The sequence below is a fragment of the Tachyglossus aculeatus genome, chromosome X1 (genome assembly GCF_015852505.1).
Source record: "Tachyglossus aculeatus isolate mTacAcu1 chromosome X1, mTacAcu1.pri, whole genome shotgun sequence".
Lineage (NCBI taxonomy): Eukaryota > Metazoa > Chordata > Mammalia > Monotremata > Tachyglossidae > Tachyglossus > Tachyglossus aculeatus.
Genome location: NC_052101.1, coordinates 108,311,775 through 108,330,816, shown reverse-complemented (window position 1 = coordinate 108,330,816; position 19,042 = coordinate 108,311,775). Strand labels below are relative to the sequence as shown.

At 48.6% G+C, this 19,042-nt stretch overlaps 1 protein-coding gene across 2 annotated transcripts in view; it reads left to right on the top strand.

The window, feature by feature from the left end:
- SLC6A1 (solute carrier family 6 member 1) overlaps positions 1-18,699 on the top strand; it is a 59,275-nt gene extending 40,576 nt beyond the window's left edge. For both annotated transcript variants that reach the window (XM_038772297.1, XM_038772298.1), the window contains exons 3-16: positions 455-873; positions 2,110-2,241; positions 2,816-2,916; positions 3,537-3,646; positions 3,760-3,892; positions 4,981-5,115; positions 5,280-5,383; positions 5,896-6,020; positions 10,242-10,354; positions 11,902-12,033; positions 13,569-13,671; positions 14,380-14,480; positions 14,838-15,005; positions 16,188-18,699. In XM_038772297.1, the coding sequence (XP_038628225.1) occupies positions 636-873; positions 2,110-2,241; positions 2,816-2,916; positions 3,537-3,646; positions 3,760-3,892; positions 4,981-5,115; positions 5,280-5,383; positions 5,896-6,020; positions 10,242-10,354; positions 11,902-12,033; positions 13,569-13,671; positions 14,380-14,480; positions 14,838-15,005; positions 16,188-16,292 (1,800 nt within the window). In that variant the 5' untranslated portion in view covers positions 455-635 and the 3' untranslated portion in view covers positions 16,293-18,699. The remainder of the gene's footprint in view (positions 1-454; positions 874-2,109; positions 2,242-2,815; positions 2,917-3,536; positions 3,647-3,759; positions 3,893-4,980; positions 5,116-5,279; positions 5,384-5,895; positions 6,021-10,241; positions 10,355-11,901; positions 12,034-13,568; positions 13,672-14,379; positions 14,481-14,837; positions 15,006-16,187) is intronic.
- Positions 18,700-19,042: the final 343 nt, after the last annotated feature.

Sequence of the window (19,042 nt, the reverse complement as noted above, 5' to 3'; positions counted from 1 at the left end):
ATATAGCATTAATTCCCAGTGGAAGCCAGACAAGCTGGAAAGAGCAGTCATTTCAAAATGGATTTGGATAGACTCATGAGCTAGGAGTCCAGTCATGGTCACTAGACGGGAAATTAAGGATCACTGTGGCCTCTCCCAAATGCTTAGAACAGGACTCTGATTGAGAGAGGAAAGTTGGGGATGTTAGAAGGCCCATCCCTAAACATTAGGATAGACATACAGGAGGACAACCATCATCTAGTTCCTCCTGGGCTTCCTGGACTGTGGGTCTGACCCAGGAATGGGCCTTCTTATTATCTGAGCTTTTTCTAAGTTATTTTATGGGCCCAGTTGCTACCCACTCCATGCCAGCATCCCTCGGATGTGAAAGTGCTTCCCTTCTCCCTCAAGAGGTGGGAATGGGAAAGAGGGAGGATCCCTGTATTATCTCTGAGTTCTAGCTTTGTGTTTCCAGGTGACACATCAATGGTTCTAGAATCTCTGGCTCTACCACCAGCTGTTCCCATTGGCTTTATTCACCACCAAACCATTAACCTCCTAGTTGGGTAGCTTGAGCCGCAAAGCTGCTGTCTACGTGGACCGGGGCTGACGTCTCTCGTCCGCCTGCCAGGGCCTCCCCCTCCAAACCCAGAGATATGGCCACCAACGGGACCAAGATTGCCGATGGGCAGATCTCCACCGAGGTCAGCGAAGTCTCTGTCACCAATGACAAGCCCAAGACCCTGGTAGTGAAAGTTCAGAAGAAGAAGGCAGACCTTCCCGACCGGGACACCTGGAAGGGACGATTCGACTTCCTCATGTCCTGCGTGGGCTACGCCATTGGCTTGGGGAATGTCTGGAGATTTCCTTATCTTTGTGGCAAGAATGGTGGGGGTAGGTGCTGACTCAATGGTTCTAGCTCCTGCAGCAAGTCAGAGGTGGTTGAATCCCTGGGGGAGGAAGAGGGGATCATCCTGTCTTGTCCGGGCTTTCCCACTAATGGCCTCATTTGTCCTTCATTGAAGGAGGGAGGGTGAGGGAACAGTGACTATTTCCATTTTCCAGCCCCTCTTCCATTAAGATGGATGGGTGAGTAGCGGGTAGGGCCATGTCAAGGTGAATAGGCTTCCAGGCAAGGTGGTGTTGATGATCCAAATGAGAGCCAGAGGAGTTAAGCAGTGTACCCAAGGTCGCACAGCAGGTCAGTGGCAAAACTGGAACTAGAACTCAGTTACCATGATTTTCCACGCTCTATTCTTCATTCTCACAAATGCCACCTCCAGCATTCTAGAAGGCTGGGGGGATGGACAAACTCCTCGAGTAAATGAACCCTGGAAATGAGCTAAAGACCCACTGCCTGCATTTTCTCTTTTACAATAGAAAGTCTTCAAAGTGTGACTCTTGTGTAATAGTTTCCCCTTCCCCACAATGAGTTGCTCCAGGTAGGCTTCATTCATTCACTCAATCAATCGTATTTATTGAGCACTTACTGTGTGCAGAGCACTGTACTAAGTGCTTGGGAAGTACAAGTTGGCAACATATAGAGATGGTCCCTACCCAACAACAGGCTCACAGTCTAGAAGGCTTGTCATTGAGAAGCAGCGTGGCTTAGTGGAAAGAGCCCGGGCTTGGGAATCAGAGGTCATGGGTTCTAATCCCTGCTCCGCCACTTAGCTGTGTGACTTTGGGCAAGTCATTTAACTTCTCTGTGCCTCAGTTACCTCATCTGTAAAATGGAGATTAAGACTGTGAGCCCCACGAGGGACAACCTGATTACCTTGTATCTACTCTAGCGCTTAGAACAGTGCTTGGCACATAGTAAGTGCTTAACAAATACCATTATTATTATTATTGTCATTATTATTATTATTATTATTATTATTATTATTATTATTATTTTGGTAGAGGAGAGAGGAAAAAAGCCTGCAGTCTAAGAACAGGGTGGGAGCGAGTGTATATTTCAGGAAGCCTCATGGGCCTTGGGGCGAAGTTTCTGAGTTGCTTCATTGTAGCTGGGAACACCCTTTGTTTTGGACATCAAGGCTACAGGTGAACATTCCCTCTTGCTTGAACCCGGGTTATCAATCTGGGAACTTTCATGCCACTGGTTTTCTCTTTCCATTTTTTCAGGAGCCTTTCTAATTCCCTATTTCCTCACCCTCATTTTTGCGGGAGTGCCGCTCTTTCTCCTGGAATGTTCCCTGGGTCAGTACACGTCCATCGGAGGCCTCGGTGTGTGGAAGCTTGCCCCTATGTTCAAAGGTACGTTTCGGGGTGGAGGATGGGGACTGACACCCTGCCAGGGCCCCAAACCAAACTCTGCCACCCTCAAATACCAAGGACTGTTTATCTGGAAGGTGGGGCCTAAATCCCACCATCCCATAGTCATCATCAAGGTCTGCTGGGAGTTTGCCAGTCCAGTACCTGGCACTGGGGTGTGCTTTGGCCAAGGAGAGGACAGGAACTGGGTTTGTGAGTCTGTTTCCTGCTCCCAGGACAGCGGAGTTCATTTTTACCCTACTGGCATCTTTTGACTTGATGGAGGAAGGATGCTGGAGAGGGGAGAGCTTGGGGAGGTGGTAGCGGTGGGTAGGAAGTGTGCCCAGATCCCTGGGGACTAGATGAGTCCTCTCTGCCCCAGGGCACCCTCCCACTTCATGGCCAGGATGCCCTGACACACATGTGTGCACACACACACACATCCTCTCCCTATTCTGCGGCAACTTCTGGGCTCCAAAGAAGGCACAGCAGGCTTGGGAGAGAATTTGAGTCTTGGCTAGGTGTAACAGAGACTGCCGATTCAGCATCCCTAATGCCGGTTGGTTCTCCCCTCCAGGTGTGGGACTAGCAGCAGCCATGTTATCTTTCTGGCTGAATATCTACTATATTGTGATCATCTCCTGGGCCATATACTATCTGTACAACTCGTTCACTACGGTGAGTGTCTGAGGGATTGGGAAGCACCCGGGATAACAAGCCAGGGACTGGGGGAAGGTTTCAAACTCAGTGGAAGGTAATTGGCACAGCCCCTGGCACCTGCACTGGTGACAGGGAGAAATCAGGTGGACCAAAAGTGCAACCCAGTTCTGGCACCTGCTCCTCCTCACCTCAGGCAAGATGGAGCATCCTCATGGTGCATGACACTGTATTGGATTATGCCCGCTGTACAGCTCATAGCACCGTATTAGACTCTTGGTTTTCCCGCTGGAGAATAGACAGGGTTCCTGCCCTTGAGGAGCTTCCAGGTTGATGGGCAGGACAGAGAGATTCCGAGATCATCCAAATCCAGATTTACAAATAGATTCAGTCACTCCAAGAAAGAGTTGGAAAGGGATTCTGCTGGAGGATGGGTGGAGTGAACTAGGAAAACCTGGAAGAGGGGACAGTGAGCTCCGTTTCCAAGAGAAGAGGGCAGTGGGGTAGGGTGTGGGGCAGGAGCAGGGAGGCTCAGAGGGGGAAAAGACAGTAGAATCCAGGCTGGGGTGTCTTTTGAGAGCAGACAGAGAGGTGAAGCCAACTGCAGGGATAGCTTTGAAAGTGTACGGTTGTCTCTGTAGAACCTCCCCTGGCGCCACTGTGAAAACTCCTGGAATACAGACCGCTGCTTCTCCAACTACAGCATCGCCAACACCACCAACATGACCAGCGCCGTGGTGGAGTTCTGGGAGTAAGCACTGAGCCCTTGCCCTTTGGCCCTACACCCTGACACCCCCTCCCTGAAGTCATGTCTCTGGGGCCAGAGACCCTGATCCATTTGTCTTCTCTGTGCTTCCTTTCCAGGCGCAACATGCACCAGATGACCGATGGGCTGGAGAAACCTGGCCAGATTCGCTGGCCTCTGGCTATCACCCTGGCAATTGCCTGGATCCTAGTGTATTTTTGCATCTGGAAGGGTGTGGGCTGGACTGGGAAGGTAAGATGGATGGACCTGGGTCGGGAAGTGAAAATGTGCTTCCCTCTTAAGTGGTGCCTGGCCCTGCTGACTCCAAGGTGTTGGGTTCCTGGCAGCTTCAGCTTCCAGATTTCCAGGGCCAATTCAGAATGCAAAATTGGTTTGTTTTGTGGGCACCTCAAAGTCGAAAAACCAATTTTAAACTGAAAGAGTTCTCATATCCCCAGGATCGAGATTGTCAGCTACTTGATGGCAGAGATCGTGTCTACCAACTCTACTGTACTCTCCCAAGCTCTTGTTACAGTACTCTGCACTGAGTCAGCGCTCAGTACATATGATTGATTAATACACCCCAACTCCCATCCTAGTTACACAAGCCCTCTCCATCTGCCCCCCTTATTTCCCTCTTCACTCCCTGCCCTCCCCGTCTACACCTCCTTCCTTCCTTCCCACCTTCCACTCCCCTTCCTTCCCCTCCCCCTCCACACCCCCTCTTTCCACCCCCATTCCTTCCTCTCCTCCATCCCCCTCCCTTCACAGTCCTGCAGTGTAAGAGGTAGCAAGGGGTACTGTCAAGCAGTGCCTGGGTGAAGGTAGAGGCACTGATTGTGGAGCCACAGCATGATCAGCCCCTAACCCTCCTCTGTCATAAGGGAGAGGAAGAGAAACCAGCTATACCTCTGAATTAGGCAGAGGGTGAACACACCCACCATTAATGAATCCTGATGTTGGACTGCAGCCTGGCTAATGAAAAGCCCTATCTATGAAAGCTTCAGCCCGGCCCTCAAATTAACCTAGGAGATGAGATGCCAGCCCCTGAACGAATGGCTCCCCTGCCAAATCACATTGAACTCGGAAGATCGGAGACCTACAGGTCCCGGTTTATTTCCTGCTTTCTAATGATGATTGAGTTCAGGGCAGAATGACCCCTCCCCTCACCCTAGAGTTGAGGCCTTCCCACTCCACACCCCTCCCCCAACCCTCCCAGGCTTATTTCAGGAGGCAGGAGGGTCATGTTGGCCGGGCCCTCGGGAAGGCCAGGATGGAGGCTGGGCTGAGCTAAAGGGAGAACCCACAGGTTGCTGACAGTGGTCTGATTCCTTCCCCAGGTGGTTTACTTCTCTGCCACATACCCCTACATCATGCTGATCATCCTGTTCTTCCGCGGAGTCACGCTGCCGGGAGCCCGGGAGGGCATCCTGTTCTATATCACTCCCAACTTCAGCAAACTGTCCGACTCCGAGGTAACTTCAGCCGCCGCTGGTTCTGATTCAGGCCCCGAGTGCCACTGGCCTCTCCAGCGGGCAGGGTTGGGAGCGGCAGGACCCAGCTCCGGGACCCAGCTCTAAGGGCTGTGACCGCTGCTCACGGGGAGGGAGGGCCCCTTCAGCTCCCTCCCTCCCTGCAGGTTTGGTTGGATGCCGCCACTCAGATCTTCTTCTCCTACGGTTTGGGCCTCGGGTCCCTGATTGCTCTGGGGAGTTACAACTCTTTTCACAACAACGTGTACAGGTAGGAAAGTATGATCTTGCGGCCTCAACTCTGATCCCATCCTCCTCCCTCCCATTTCTGACCCCAGCCACTCTCCCAGTCCTCTCTGATCCCATCCCATTTCCTCAATCCTTCCTGACCCTGTCCCTTCCCCCCAACTCTTCTCTGACCCCATCCCTTCCCCCTAACTCCTCTCTGACCCCATCCTTCCCCCCAACTCCTCTCTGATTCCATCCCTTCCCCCCAACACACTCCTCTCTGACCCCATTCTTCTTCCCTCACACACTCCTCTCTGACCCCATTCTTCCCCCCCTTACACTCCTCTCTGTCTCGAACCCTTCCACCCACACACTCTTCCCTGACCTCATCCCTCCCCAGCTTCTCTCTTACCCCATCCCTCTCCTTTCTTCTCTCTGACTCCATCCCCTCTCACCCCTGGTCCTCTTTAAACCTGGCCTTCCTACCTCTGCCCCTTTCCCCCTACTCCCAGTCTGACCCCACCCCTCTGACTTGTGTCTCCTTGCCCGGTTCAGGGATTCTATCATCGTGTGCTGCATCAACTCCTGCACCAGCATGTTTGCTGGCTTTGTTATCTTCTCCATCGTGGGCTTCATGGCAAATGTCACTAAGAGGCCAATCGCTGACGTTGCAGCTTCAGGTCAGGTACCCTGGGCAAGTCCCAGAGGTCATGTTTACTTTCTATGCCAATGTCTTCATTTACCCTGTTCACCTAGGCTCTATAGCCTGTCAGGGACTTCTTATTGGGAGGCGCTTGTACATTTTCATGTTGCTAAGCATTGTGGGGTCAAACGCTCAAAGAATTGTATTTATTGAGTGCTTCCTGTGTGCAGAGCACTGAACTCAGTGGTTGGGAGAGTACGATATAACAGAGTGGGTAGACATGTTCACTTCCGACAGGGAGCTTACAGTCTAGAAGGGGAGACAGACATTACTATAAATTATGGATATGTATCTGTGTTGTGGGGCTGAGGGTGGGATTAATAAAGGGTACAAATCCAGGTGCAAGTGTGATGCAAAAGGGAGAGGGAGTAGGAGAAATGAGAGCTTAGTCACGGAAGGCTTCTTGGTGGAGATGAGTTTTAACAAGACTTTGAAGTTGTGAAGGCACCGTTCACCATTCAGCAAGGCAGGCCAATGAAACACCTCTCAGAAAAGCCAGAATAATTACTCTCAAAGGCATTTTACTAGACAGTTTGCACAGGAAGTCATATGAAGGAATTTTCCTTCATTACATGAGCTCCTTGGTCATTTACCTGGCATAAATCATCACTCACCCAGGCGAGTGGCTGCAAAACTATGGGCTGAACTTATTTACAGGGTTGACCCAAGGCCTTCTTTACCTTGAGTCATTGTTTACAAGCCTACAGAGGAGAAAGGCGAAGTCAATGGTCCCTTCTCAAGAAAGGCTTCCTGGAAAAAGGGGGCGCTGAGATTCAGAGGCCTGGGGGAAAGGGGCTCCTGACTTAGAAGTGAGGGGCCCCATGCTTGATTCTCTCAGGTGCCTCTCGAGCATGTTGGAAGACAGGGCCAGGGCACAGATGGAGTCTGACGGCTGGGCTGTGCCAATTACCCACACACTGAGTGCAGCCTGGGTAATGGCAAAGCTGTTAATTGGATCAGTCTGCTGTTGGTCGGTGGCAGCGATGGGCTCCTAGCCCATTTCTGTAAATTGCTGTCTATTCTCTCTACAACCGTTCTGTTTCCTTCTTCTCTTTCCTTTTCCTCTTTTCAATCACCCCTTCACCTTGTTACTTGACTTCACTCCAGGAATGAGATGTTTGGAAACAATTTAGCCCAAAGCCCTTAAGGCAGTCACCCGTGAGATGCAGTCACCTGTGAGAGGAGCTCTGCTTCCCTGGAGTTCGCCTGACTTTGTCAAAAACCAGTGGGGGGGGGGAATGACCCCAGTAATGATTGGATTTCAACCTACTTCCATCTTATAATTAGAACACCGGTCACATGGACTCTGCTTTCCGATGGAGCTGCCAATCCAACTGCTCTGACCCATGGATCCCTTCAGTTGGGGCCATGTTCTGGAAGCCCAGAGGAGAACTGGGACCTTCCCCCACCCCTTCCCTGGCAACCTGCGCCTCTAGGTTCTATGATGGCTTTGGGTCTGCCATGGGTAGAGAATTGGGTGGATGTTGGAGGCTTTGAATTTTCCTCGGGATGGGGTGTGGCCCCCTCCTTCCCTTACTGGCACAGCTCCCTCCCTCCCCAGCACCTCCTGAGGTGACTACAGCCCAGGCAATCAGGCAAAGCCAAAATCATCCAGTAATTTTCCCCTTACATTTCATTTAGCACAATGTTCTTCAGTGGCAGATCAGCCGTGGTAATGCCACCCTGGGCATGATCATTTGAACCCCTCCATGGAATTGGGATGGGATCAGAAGAGCATATTTCTTCCATTTGGTTCCTCCCGTGGGGTCGATGCAAATTGAAAGGGAAAGAAGGATGTGGTAGAGGGGCACTTGGGGAACCACTATGGCCCAAACAGACGGTCACCAGGGTGGAACATGCAGGTTTCCAGCTCCGGAGGAATTCTCAGGAAGCTAATTAAGCATCGAGACTCGAGGATAAACTTGACTGATACTGATGCAAAGAGCAACCTACAGAGCCAGGGCTGGGAACAGGTAAAGCACGCACTGGCCTGGTGTCTGGCAAGAGAGGGCAGGGCTTGGGCCTCTAGGGGAAGTCACAGAGTCAGAGCCGGGGCAAGACTGGTGGCAGCTGGGACCTGCGAAGGGGCTGGCTTGCACCTGAGCCCAAGTTTGGCAGTGGACCACTATACCAAGATGAAACTGAAGGATCCTGGCTGAAACCTGATTCAGGCAGCCCCCGTTGCTGATTCCTAGCAATCAATCAATCATATTTATTGAGCACTTACTATGTGCAGAACACTGTACTAAGTGCTTGGGAGAGTACAATACAACAGAATTAGCAGACATGTTCCCTGCCTGTAATGAGCTTACCATCTAGGGGGAGTTGCTTTTACACTTGAGTTGCTTTTGGGTCCATCCCCATGCTCCATCTGGTTCAATACCGCATCTATGGAACTGATTTTTTGTGGTTTAGGCTGCAGCTGGGAGGGACAGGGGGTCCTCCAGGCTCAATTCTTCTGCCCTGCTTTCCTGAGTGGAACACATGGCCCCCAGAATGGGGTCCTTCCCTGCTTTAGGGAAGTTCCCGAGGGGAGGTGACATCTGGAGGGAGGGGAAGAAAAGAGGAATTGGGGCCTGGACTAACCTTTCCACCCTGTTGGGGCTGGTTTGGCCATTAATTTGTCCAGCACAAGCATGTTCCCATCACTGATCAAGGAAGCAGGATAGGGAGCAGAGGCTGAACTCTAGACTGGGCCAGCTGCATCCAGATGAAGGTAGAATTGGAGCCCCTGCATTTTGGAGGCAACTGGCTAACTTTCTAAGTTACGATTGATTGATTGATTGATTGATTAAGGATTGGAGGCTTCAGTCGAACGCTCGGCTGTTGCAGGAACACGAAAGAGTTTGCTGAAATCTATTCATCATCAATCGTATTTATTGAGCACTTACTGTGTGCAGAGCACTGTACTAAGAGCTTGGGAAGCACAAGTTGGCAACATATAGAGACAGTCCCTACCCAACAGTGGGCTCACAGTCTAAAAGGGGGAGACAGAGAACAAAACCAAACATACTAACAAAATAAAATAAATAGAATAGATATGTACAAGTAAAATAAATAAATAAATAAATAGAGTAACAAATATGTACAAACATATATACATATATACAGGTGCTGTGGGGAAGGGAAGGAGGTAAGATGGGGGGTGGAGAGGGCTACAAGGGGGAGAGGAAGGAAGGGGCTCAGTCTGGGAAGGCCTCCTGGAGTAGGTGAGCTCTAAGTAGGGCCTTGAAGGGAAGAAGAGAGCTAGCTTGGCGGATGGGCAGAGGGAGGGCATTCCAGGCCCGGGGGATGACGTGGGCTGGGGGTCAATGGCGGGACAGGCGAGAATGAGGTACGGTGAGGAGATTAGCGGCAGAGGAGCGGAGGGTGCGGGGTGGGAAGTAGAAGGAGAGAAGGGAGGTGAGGTAGGAGGGGGCGAGGTGATGGAGAGCCTTATTAGTACTATTAGTACTAGTACTATTCACTACTGAACAGTTAACCCAAAGCTCTAGAAGGACAGCCCAGGCTGTAATAAAGCTGGAAGAATAGGGAAGCTGTCTATAGTAAAGCATACATTATTGCATGCTGAAAAAGGGAGGTTGGCTGATGAGGAGGCAATGGGGTCTTGTTAAAAAAAGCATGGGTCAAGGGGCCAAAAGATCTGGTTTCTTGTCCCAGTTGAACCATTGCCCTGTACTTTGACTGTGGACAAGTCATTTAACCTCTCTGGGCCTCAGTTTCCTCAACTGCCTAATGGGGGTAATAATACTGGCTCTACCCTGTCTCCCAGGGATGTTATGAGGATGAAATGAGATAACCAACTGAAAGTGATTTATAAAAATAAATGGTGATACAATTTCAAGGCATTATTGCCCCTCCAGTGGATGAGGAATGAATAATATTGATCATTTTGGGCATTAAATGACTGCTCACTATATGCTAAGTGCTGGAAGAAGAATCAGGGTTATTTAACTAGACACAGTCTCTGTCCAACATGGGGCTCACAATATCATTTATGCTGCAGGTCTTTCCCAACCCCTCCCCTGCTACTTGCTGATCTGCCTACTGCTCTGTGGGAGAAGGTGGGGTCTGGTAAAGGACATGGATGGCACCCAGTTCATCTGGGGCCTCTGGCCTGCCCTCTGTGCTCCCCCCCATAGGCCTTGTCCTGGCTGCAGCTGGGCCTTGACTGCCTGTGGTCTGATTCTATCCCCAGGTCCAGGCTTGGCCTTCTTGGCATATCCAGAAGCGGTGACCCAGCTGCCTATCTCTCCTCTCTGGGCCATTCTCTTCTTTTCCATGTTGCTCATGCTGGGAATCGACAGCCAGGTAGGGATGCTGTGTTACACACACACACACACACACATACACTCACACACATGTCCCCCACCCCTAACCCCCCTCATTCTAAGATGTGGGACCTGACTCACAGAGTCTTTCTGCTTACCCCTCCTTACAGTAAGGCCCCTTTGCCTAGACCATTCCCACCAAACTGACTCACCTAGAGTTCAGCTCAGGGGGGAAGAAATTTTATTATTCTGCCCTTTGGAGCAGCAGGTGGTTCCTGGACCCAGCAGAATGTAATTACTGTAATTTTCTCCTTTGAGTGTCTAGGGCACCAGCCTTCTGACAGGCTCAAAGCAGATGAGGGGACTTTGTAGGGATTTGGGTTGGGTCTCTTCCATGCAAGCAGTTGTGAAATGTAGGAAGGAACATCCCAGCATTCCTTGCATCTGGGTCTTTGAACCGGGTCTGCTTTTTCTGTGAGTTGTGAGGGAACCTCTGGTGGGGTGGGGGTAACAGGTGGGTAGAGAGAGCTGGGAAAGTGGTAAGTCCAGACCCCCATCTCTGTCCCAGCCCAGGTGCCAGGCTGTCAGCAGAGTGTTTTCAGATCTGCCAAATGGCTCCTTGAGAGCCGGTGGTAGCCATTTCACTAATCTAGGCCTTCTGCCCGGGACCCAGCACAAGTGCCAAAGCAACAGCCAAGCTAGGCAGGTGCATATGAGAAGAGGGCAGCCTTTGCTGAGAAACAAGATTCTCAATATCCCCTTTCCTTTTCTGAAGCCTGCAGTCCATCTAACAACAGGAGGCCCAAAACTCTGTATAATAATAATAATTAGATGAATTGTGTCAAAACTCTTCTCTCTCAAAACTGCTTTCCAGATTTCTCTAGTACCCCACCTCAGAGAGCAGAATGGGCCTTTCTCAACTCCTATCGTGGGCCTTCCTTGCTGCTTTGTTTGACCCAGCCCACTACCTTCTTCTCCAGCTTCCTCACTCTCTCAGCCGAATGGGGTTATTGCTGGAGTCGTTTGTCTCCATAACCCTTTCCAGGTCTCTGGTATTTAAGTGTACCGTGATAGTGAACAGAGTGGTCTAAGATAAAGATACCCTGTTCAGACTTTAAAAAAAAAATAGAAACAAGTCTCATAAGCACAGTGAAGCAGAGAGAACATCTTTTAGCTATTACGATCCTGTATGTATGTGGACATGTATACGATCTGGCCCCTAATCCTAATTTAGCACCAACATCTCCCATTACTTTGGGTTGGGAAAGTAAGTGGTCCAAGATTGAGCAGTGAAGAACCAAATGGGACATCTTTACCTTACTCAGCCCTGTACTTTGGGTAGATTGTCAGATATCTGGAAATGGTCTGACTTGCACCCCATCCCCACCCCTGAGCACCTTAGTAAGATAGAAACACAAATTAACCACATGCCAATGGGCTCTGACTTGTGGTAAGTGTACCTGTCCCAGGACAGATATCTCCTTAGGACAGGGGTGATGCAGTCTCTCAGGGTCAGTGGGTTGGATCCGGGGAGCTGGCAAGGGGACCTGGGTTGGGTGGAGGGTCACTGTGTATCACTCCCTGCAGTTCTGCACGGTGGAAGGATTTATCACTGCCCTGGTGGATGAGTTTCCAAATGTCCTGCGTAACCGGAGGGAGGTTTTCATCGCTGTGGTGTGTGTCATTTCCTACCTGATCGGACTTTCCAACATTACTCAGGTGAGTGCTGTCGTGTTTCTGGGGATGGAGAAGTGGGGAGTCTCAGTGAGGGGAGTTGACCCCCATCCACTGTGGATGGGAGCTCTCAGCACTGACCCAGGGTTTTTCAGGATGACCTAAGAGCTTGGCTGAGGAAGGGAGCTTTCAGTAGTAGTAGTAAGGGCATTTTTGAGCACACCCAAATACACAGGTAATACACAGTCAATCAATTGCATTTATTTAGCACTTACTGTGCACAGAACATTGTAATAGGCACTTGGGAGAGTACAACACAACAATATAACAGATACATTCTCTGCCCACGATGAGCTTATAGTCTAGAGGTGGAGACAGACATTAACAAATTACAGATATGTACATAAGTGCTGTGGGGCTAGGGTAGGATGGTGAATAAGGGGAGCAAGTCAGGGAGATGCAGAAGGGAGTGGGAGAAAAGGAAATGGGGGCTTAGGGAAGGCCTCTTGGAGGAGATGTGCATTAAATAAGGCTTTGAAGGTGGGGAGAGTAATCGTCAGATATGAAGAGAGAGGGTGTTCCACTCCAGAGGCTGGATGTGGGTGAGAGGTCAGCAGCAAGATAAACAAGATCGAGGTTGGCATTAGAGGGGCGATGTGCAGGGGTTGGGTTATAGTAGGAGAGCAGCGAGGTGAGTTAAGAGATGGCATGGTGATTGAGCGTTTTAAAGCAGATGGTAAGGAGTTTCTGCTTAATGCGGAGGAGGATGAGCAACCACTGGAAGTTCTTCATGAGTGGAGAAACATGGATTGAACGTTTTTGTAGGAAAAAATGAACCGGGCAGCAGAGTGAAGTACTTACTGGAGTCGAGGAAGACAGGAGACTGATAGAGTAATAAAGGCGAGATGAGATGAGTGGATAGGATAAGTGTAGTGTAATACACTATGCTAAATGCTTGGAGAGGTACAGTAGATGCACAAGATACGTTCCCTGTCCACAGGCCCTGTACAGGTTAAAGTCTGGGTTCTGGTCTAACCCAACCTGAACCTCAAACCTGACCCGCTTGTTTCCAGAGGAGTTGTGCTGCATGTCATCACTCATGTGGAGGGATCCCTGGGGGCGGTTGGGACTTGTATCCCTGATGAATGCCTAGACTTCGGTGAAGGGCCTCAGAAATTCATATTGGGATTGAGAGAGGGGCAACCAGGTGTTTCCCTTCCAAGACACAAACACAAGCCATTTGTTTTGTTATGACCAGAGCCTTCCCATTCACTTTTCTTTAGGCACTTGATATTCATCCCAGCCTCAGCACCACAGCACTTATTTACAAATTCGTAATTTAATTTTATGTCTATCTCCCCCTCTAGGCTGAAAACTCCTTGTGGGCAGGGAACGTGTTGACCAATTCTGTTGTACTCTCCCAAACATTTAGTACAGTGTTCTGCACACAGTACACACCTCATAAATACCATTGATTGGTGGATAAAGTACCTCCTGCTATAATAGAAGCCCATAAGTTCTTTTGGCTTGGATATATTATTTGTCCCAACTAAGCAAGTGATTCTTTATCCTTTTCCCAGGGCGGGATTTACGTGTTTAAGCTTTTTGACTACTACTCTGCCAGTGGCATGAGCCTCCTCTTCCTGGTGTTTTTCGAGTGCATTTCCATATCCTGGTGCTATGGTAAGTGATATAGCCCTCTTCATCCCACCCACTGACCCCCTCCCCTCCCTATAATGAGCTAACCAACCCCATTACCACCGCTCCCAACACACACTCACACACACACTAGCTTTTAGTAGATGAGATGCTATAAACCTAAAGTTGCATGACAGAAAATGACCAACATTTCCCAGGTACCCCTGCTTTCCAGCTGCTCCTACCCAGATAAGACAACAAACAGGCATTTACCACTTGAAGAGCTAAAGTATCTTTCCTCCAAAATCTCAATGCTCTCCTCCGTCCCTCACTGACATCATCTTTATCTGTCCTCACCACAGCTCTAGAAGGGGCAAGTATTACCCCATTTTACAGATGGGGAACTGAGACCCAGAGAGGAGAAGTGACTGGCCTGAGTTCACCAGCACTATAGTACCAAAACAGGGGTTAGAACCCAGATGTCCTAATTCCCTGCACTGGGCTTTCTCCATTAAAATGATAATCCTTACCCCTGGCCTCATCAGTCATCCCTACTGGCCCTGTAGGCCTGTGGCTGTTTTCAAGGCTGTATGAAAGGGAATGAAAATTTCACTTCACTGGTGAGGTGGCAGGAGGGAGGAAACAAGCTTCCTATCCCATCCCCTCGCCCCCTGCGGTGGCATTTTGAGGTCCCTGTTCCCCCACTGAATACCCATCCCTCTTCCCATCCCCATCCTTATCCCTGTGATTTAGGTGTGAACAGGTTCTATGACAACATCCAGGAGATGGTTGGCTACCGGCCCTGTATTTGGTGGAAACTGTGCTGGTCATTCTTCACGCCGATCATCGTGGCGGTGAGGGGGTGCTGGGGTCTCTGCCCTAGGCTGGGGGTGGGGCAGGGCTGGGGAATGGAGAACAGAGCCCTCCTCATTGACTGGGTCCTGAAATTGGCCAATGAGACTCAAAGTCTGAGCTGGGTGGGACTCATGGGACTATTGCTAGTGCTATCAGGGCCCTAGGCACGGGGCAGCCACTACAGCGAGGGTTTGGGGTAAGGGCCAGGGCAGAACTTCTAGGATTGATCTTCTTGAGAGGATTTGTCTAGGGGAATCTTTTTTCTTTAATAAAAAGCTAAAACCAAAGCAGAGGCAGCACGCAATGTTTCTTCCTGCCCCAGATTTCTGATCTCTCTATTCTCCATTTCTCTCCAGGGAGTTTTCATCTTTAGTGCTGTCCAGATGACCCCACTAACCATGGGGAGTTATGTGTTCCCCAAGTGGGGGCAAGGCGTGGGCTGGTTCATGGCCCTCTCTTCCATGATCCTGATTCCCAGTTACATGGCCTACATGTTCCTGACCCTAAAAGGCTCCTTAAAGCAGGTAAGCCCCCTATCCTCTGCTTCCTCATAGAAGGGGCTTAACCCACGAAATTCCCCTTACCCAAGAATCTGTTGGGACCCCCAGTGCCAGCCAGCAGGCTGACTGAATGGATGAGATTTCAGATTCAGAGGTTCCTGGCCAGCAAAATCAGATTGTAATGTTCAATTGAGGAGATGCAGCTAAGTCTGGGGTGGGGAGCAAGGGAAGTTAGAACAGAAAGGCTCTGGCACCTTGATCAGGAGTGACTCGAAGACAGGTAGGCAGTGTGTCAGCCTTGCTGCAGGATGAGGTAGGGGGATGGAAAGAGTTTTAAGCGAGGGGTGAGTCTGAGCATCAGTTCCTGCTCCCTGATAGCCCCAAAGCCGTCACTGTACACAGTTGCAAGTATTTTCGTCTGGCCTTAGTGGGCCTTCCACCCCCTGAGAAGTAGAGACTTGGGAAGCAGAATCAGATTATACTTCTGACCCCCAGAAACTCAGTGTCTAAGTGATCATTGGAGGGACCAGAAATAATGACAGCCTGAAGTTAGCCCGACTAGATGCAGGTTGAGCAGAGTACTTTGCCTAACTAATTCCCTTTGGCAGAATAATTCGGCAGAGCTGGAGAAGGAAGCTTTCTGCCTGAGACGGGGACATTGGTTGCTCTTCACCCCATCCCTGGGAGCCCGTTCCCATTTCACAGATAAGGAAACTGAGGCCCAGGGTCTTAAGTGACTGGCCTGCATAGTGGGGTCAAGAGGAGGCACAGGCCCTGAGTTTCTGACTTTGGACCATCTCTTGGAGGTGTTCTGCCACTCCCCAGTCTTCCAACCCCCTCATCCCAGGGAATGGTGGGGAGGGTGGCACTGTGTTTTACAAAAGTCCTTTGTGTGAGAGGAAACGACCCCCCCCCCCGCCACCCAGCCTCGCGTTGCTTAGGTGTCCAGGTCTCGTCTGAACTGACGGCTTTGGTCAAACCAACTCTGGGTGCCTCTAAAGAGAATCCATGGGACTCCAGATGGAGAATGTGTGACGCCCCCTTCCCCCAGCCTCGAGGATCTCCTGGTGCCGTCTGCCAAGCCGACCTTGGTCCCTGAGTTCCCCTGGCCTGGCAATGGCCCTGGCGGGTAGGGGGTGGAGCTCCAGGGGCTGAGGGCCAGAGCCCAGGAACATCTCACAGCATAATCATGCCTACTCCCCACAGCGGATCCAGGTCATGGTCCAGCCGAGCGAGGACATCGTGCGCTCCGAGAACGGTCCAGAGCAGCCCCAGACGAGCAGCTCAGTCAATAGGGAAGCATACATCTAAAGGACTGGTTTGGGAAGAGGTACCAACACAACTCTGGAGAAACAAGAACGCTAACAACCTGGTTGGATATGATCAAAAATTGATGCCTGAGGATCAGTCTTTTTAAACCTACCTCTAGTGGCAAAACAAAATGTAATAAAAAGAGACCATCACCACTAAAAGGGAAGTGATGTGGGTATTTTGTGGGATCAGACATGACCTAGTGTTTTGTGTTTTCTGGCAATCTGCAGACTGTTAATGTTTTTATCCTTTCACAATAAGAGTTGATTATCTTGGAATTTGTAATTAATGGGTAGGGCATTTTTATTCTGCCTTTTAGCACGACAATTTGAGGTTTTGTGCGATTTTTAGTCATTATTAATACCTTTCTTACTGCTGAATCCCAAGACTGTTATTTCTGACTTTGCAGGAGTTTGAGTCCATTTGAAAGCCGTTTTGTACACATGAGTAAAGTATTTTGTACACAGAAGATTTCCAGTAAGAGTTTGCCCTTACAATCTGAGCAGAACTATGGTATCGGCCATTCCAAAAGCAGATTCAATCGGATGGCTTTTTAGAGACAAATTCTTTTTCTAAATTTCCCTCACACACACTATCAGCAGTCGAGTATCACATCTGAGCTGTCCACATTGCTTCTGACCACGCTTATCACAACAGCAGGCAGTGAAGCAGGCTCTGACCCTTTGACATCTACACAAATGAGTTTTCGCTGACCACTAGAGAGGTAGAATGTTCCATGTTAGTACTTTAGCTGCTAGCTATTAGGAACTCATCCTAAAATACCCTCAGTTCCCCCCTAGTGAATGTTTGGGCTCTGCTTTTGGGATAGCATGCTGGGAAGGAATTGGGGAACTTCTGACAGCATGCATCTATCTGACTAGTGATATTGGAAGAAATGGTGGTGCGCATGCAGGCAGCAGCGGGAAATTCACGTGTACTTAATGCAGGGTTCGTCCAGGACACAAGCCCTCGCTTTCGTTCTAGGAGAGTGAATATCCTGTCCGAAATAAAAACTCTCCATTGCTCGAGTCAAGTGAACGGGGCTGACTAGGCTTTTGTTGATCAGATCACCCTTTCATTGCCCGAGAAAGTCAACTTTTCCACTGGAAGCTTCTATATGAGAGCACTCTCCCACAATCATCCGCTCCCTAAAATAATTCAAGTCCCTCCCTACTCTCAGTAATAAGCTGGGGACCAGACAGTGTGGGGGGAGGGGTGGGGGTCACAAGCACTTTATAAAATAAAAAAAGCTGTTTTATTTGGGAGAACTTTCTTTCCAGAGGTGTGGCTCAGTAGTGGTGATGGTGCTGATGGTAAGAGGACAGTTTATTGCTAAAACATTAACTAAAGCTCCACTGGCATAGCATTCCTTGTCTGGCAGCTACCCGCAAGATATCAGAAAACTGCAGTATTTCAATTGTCTGATTGTAAATGACTGTGAGAGAACTGTGCAATGAAACATGCTTTTTAGCCAATTTTTGTGCAACGTAAAATGTTAGCTAGCACACAGACTTTATGTAGAATTAACCTGTGAAGAACATGTTAACTGTGGCTGTTCTTTCTTTTTGTTGTTTTCGTCTAAGGTGAGCAACATATCTGTTCTTGCAATAAGGTATTATTCTCAGAATGTCAAGCACATATTGTAGAATATATATACACATACTCCCACACACAGAGTCTCATTAAAGGGTATTGTTTAGTAGATTCTAAATTGTAAAATATTCTAAAATCTAAGACATTTTACATGTTGATAGCTGAATATCAATAATCAAATGCGAGAGTCTTGTAAGTATTCAGGGTTTAGACAAAATAAATTGTATCCAATATAATATCATGCTACCACATCTTACACAATACATATAAACCATATCTGTGGCTTTCATTAGAATAAGGATGAAAGCATCCAACTTTCTCTATTGTTTAATGTAACCAGGTCCCATGTTGTTCTAAGAAAAATGCAGTATTTAATGTTTGATTGTCAATGATTATGACAGATGTTTGGCAGCAGATTTCTGCACAAACTATTTATCATACCTAGAGCACAAAATTAGTGTTGTAGAACTACTGTGTGAACTGTGAATAACTGTAACTTTTTGTAGTATTTGCCCTAAAAAGAGATATTGTATTATCATATATGCTTTTTGCAATAAGGAATTATTATCAGAACACCAAGCAAATCTATCTCTATATAAAAATATATATGTAATATATACATATTCAAAAATATATACAGAGCCTGTTAAAAGAGTACAGTAATATTTAGTAAATTACCTGTTCTACGGACCAAATGTAAAATATTTATAAATGAAGATGCATTTTAAATGTCTATACATGGTGTCATATGAAAGCACGGTTGTTATGTAACTTTCCGAGAATTAAAAAATAAAATAAAGGTTCTATGAAGCATTATAGGTCACATTTCATTTTCTGAAGTGAGGGTGTTTGCACCATTTCAACTGAACATAGGAGAGTCTGGGCTTGGGAGTGCTCAGCTCCTAAAGTTAAGCCTGGGCTAACTTAGTAACTTAGCACTTAGTACAGTGCCTAGTAAGTGCTTAGAATGCTGACATATGAACACAAGTGCTAGGTTTGGCACAAATGAACAAATTCATAAGTGTAAGGTGATTGGTCCTCAAAAATCCCTACCTAAGTCTGGTTATCTACTTTGTATCCTGTAAGAATTGCCCAATAAAACAGATTACCTTAGTGTATGAATAGCTATATAGTCATCCCCTATATTTGAAGATTAC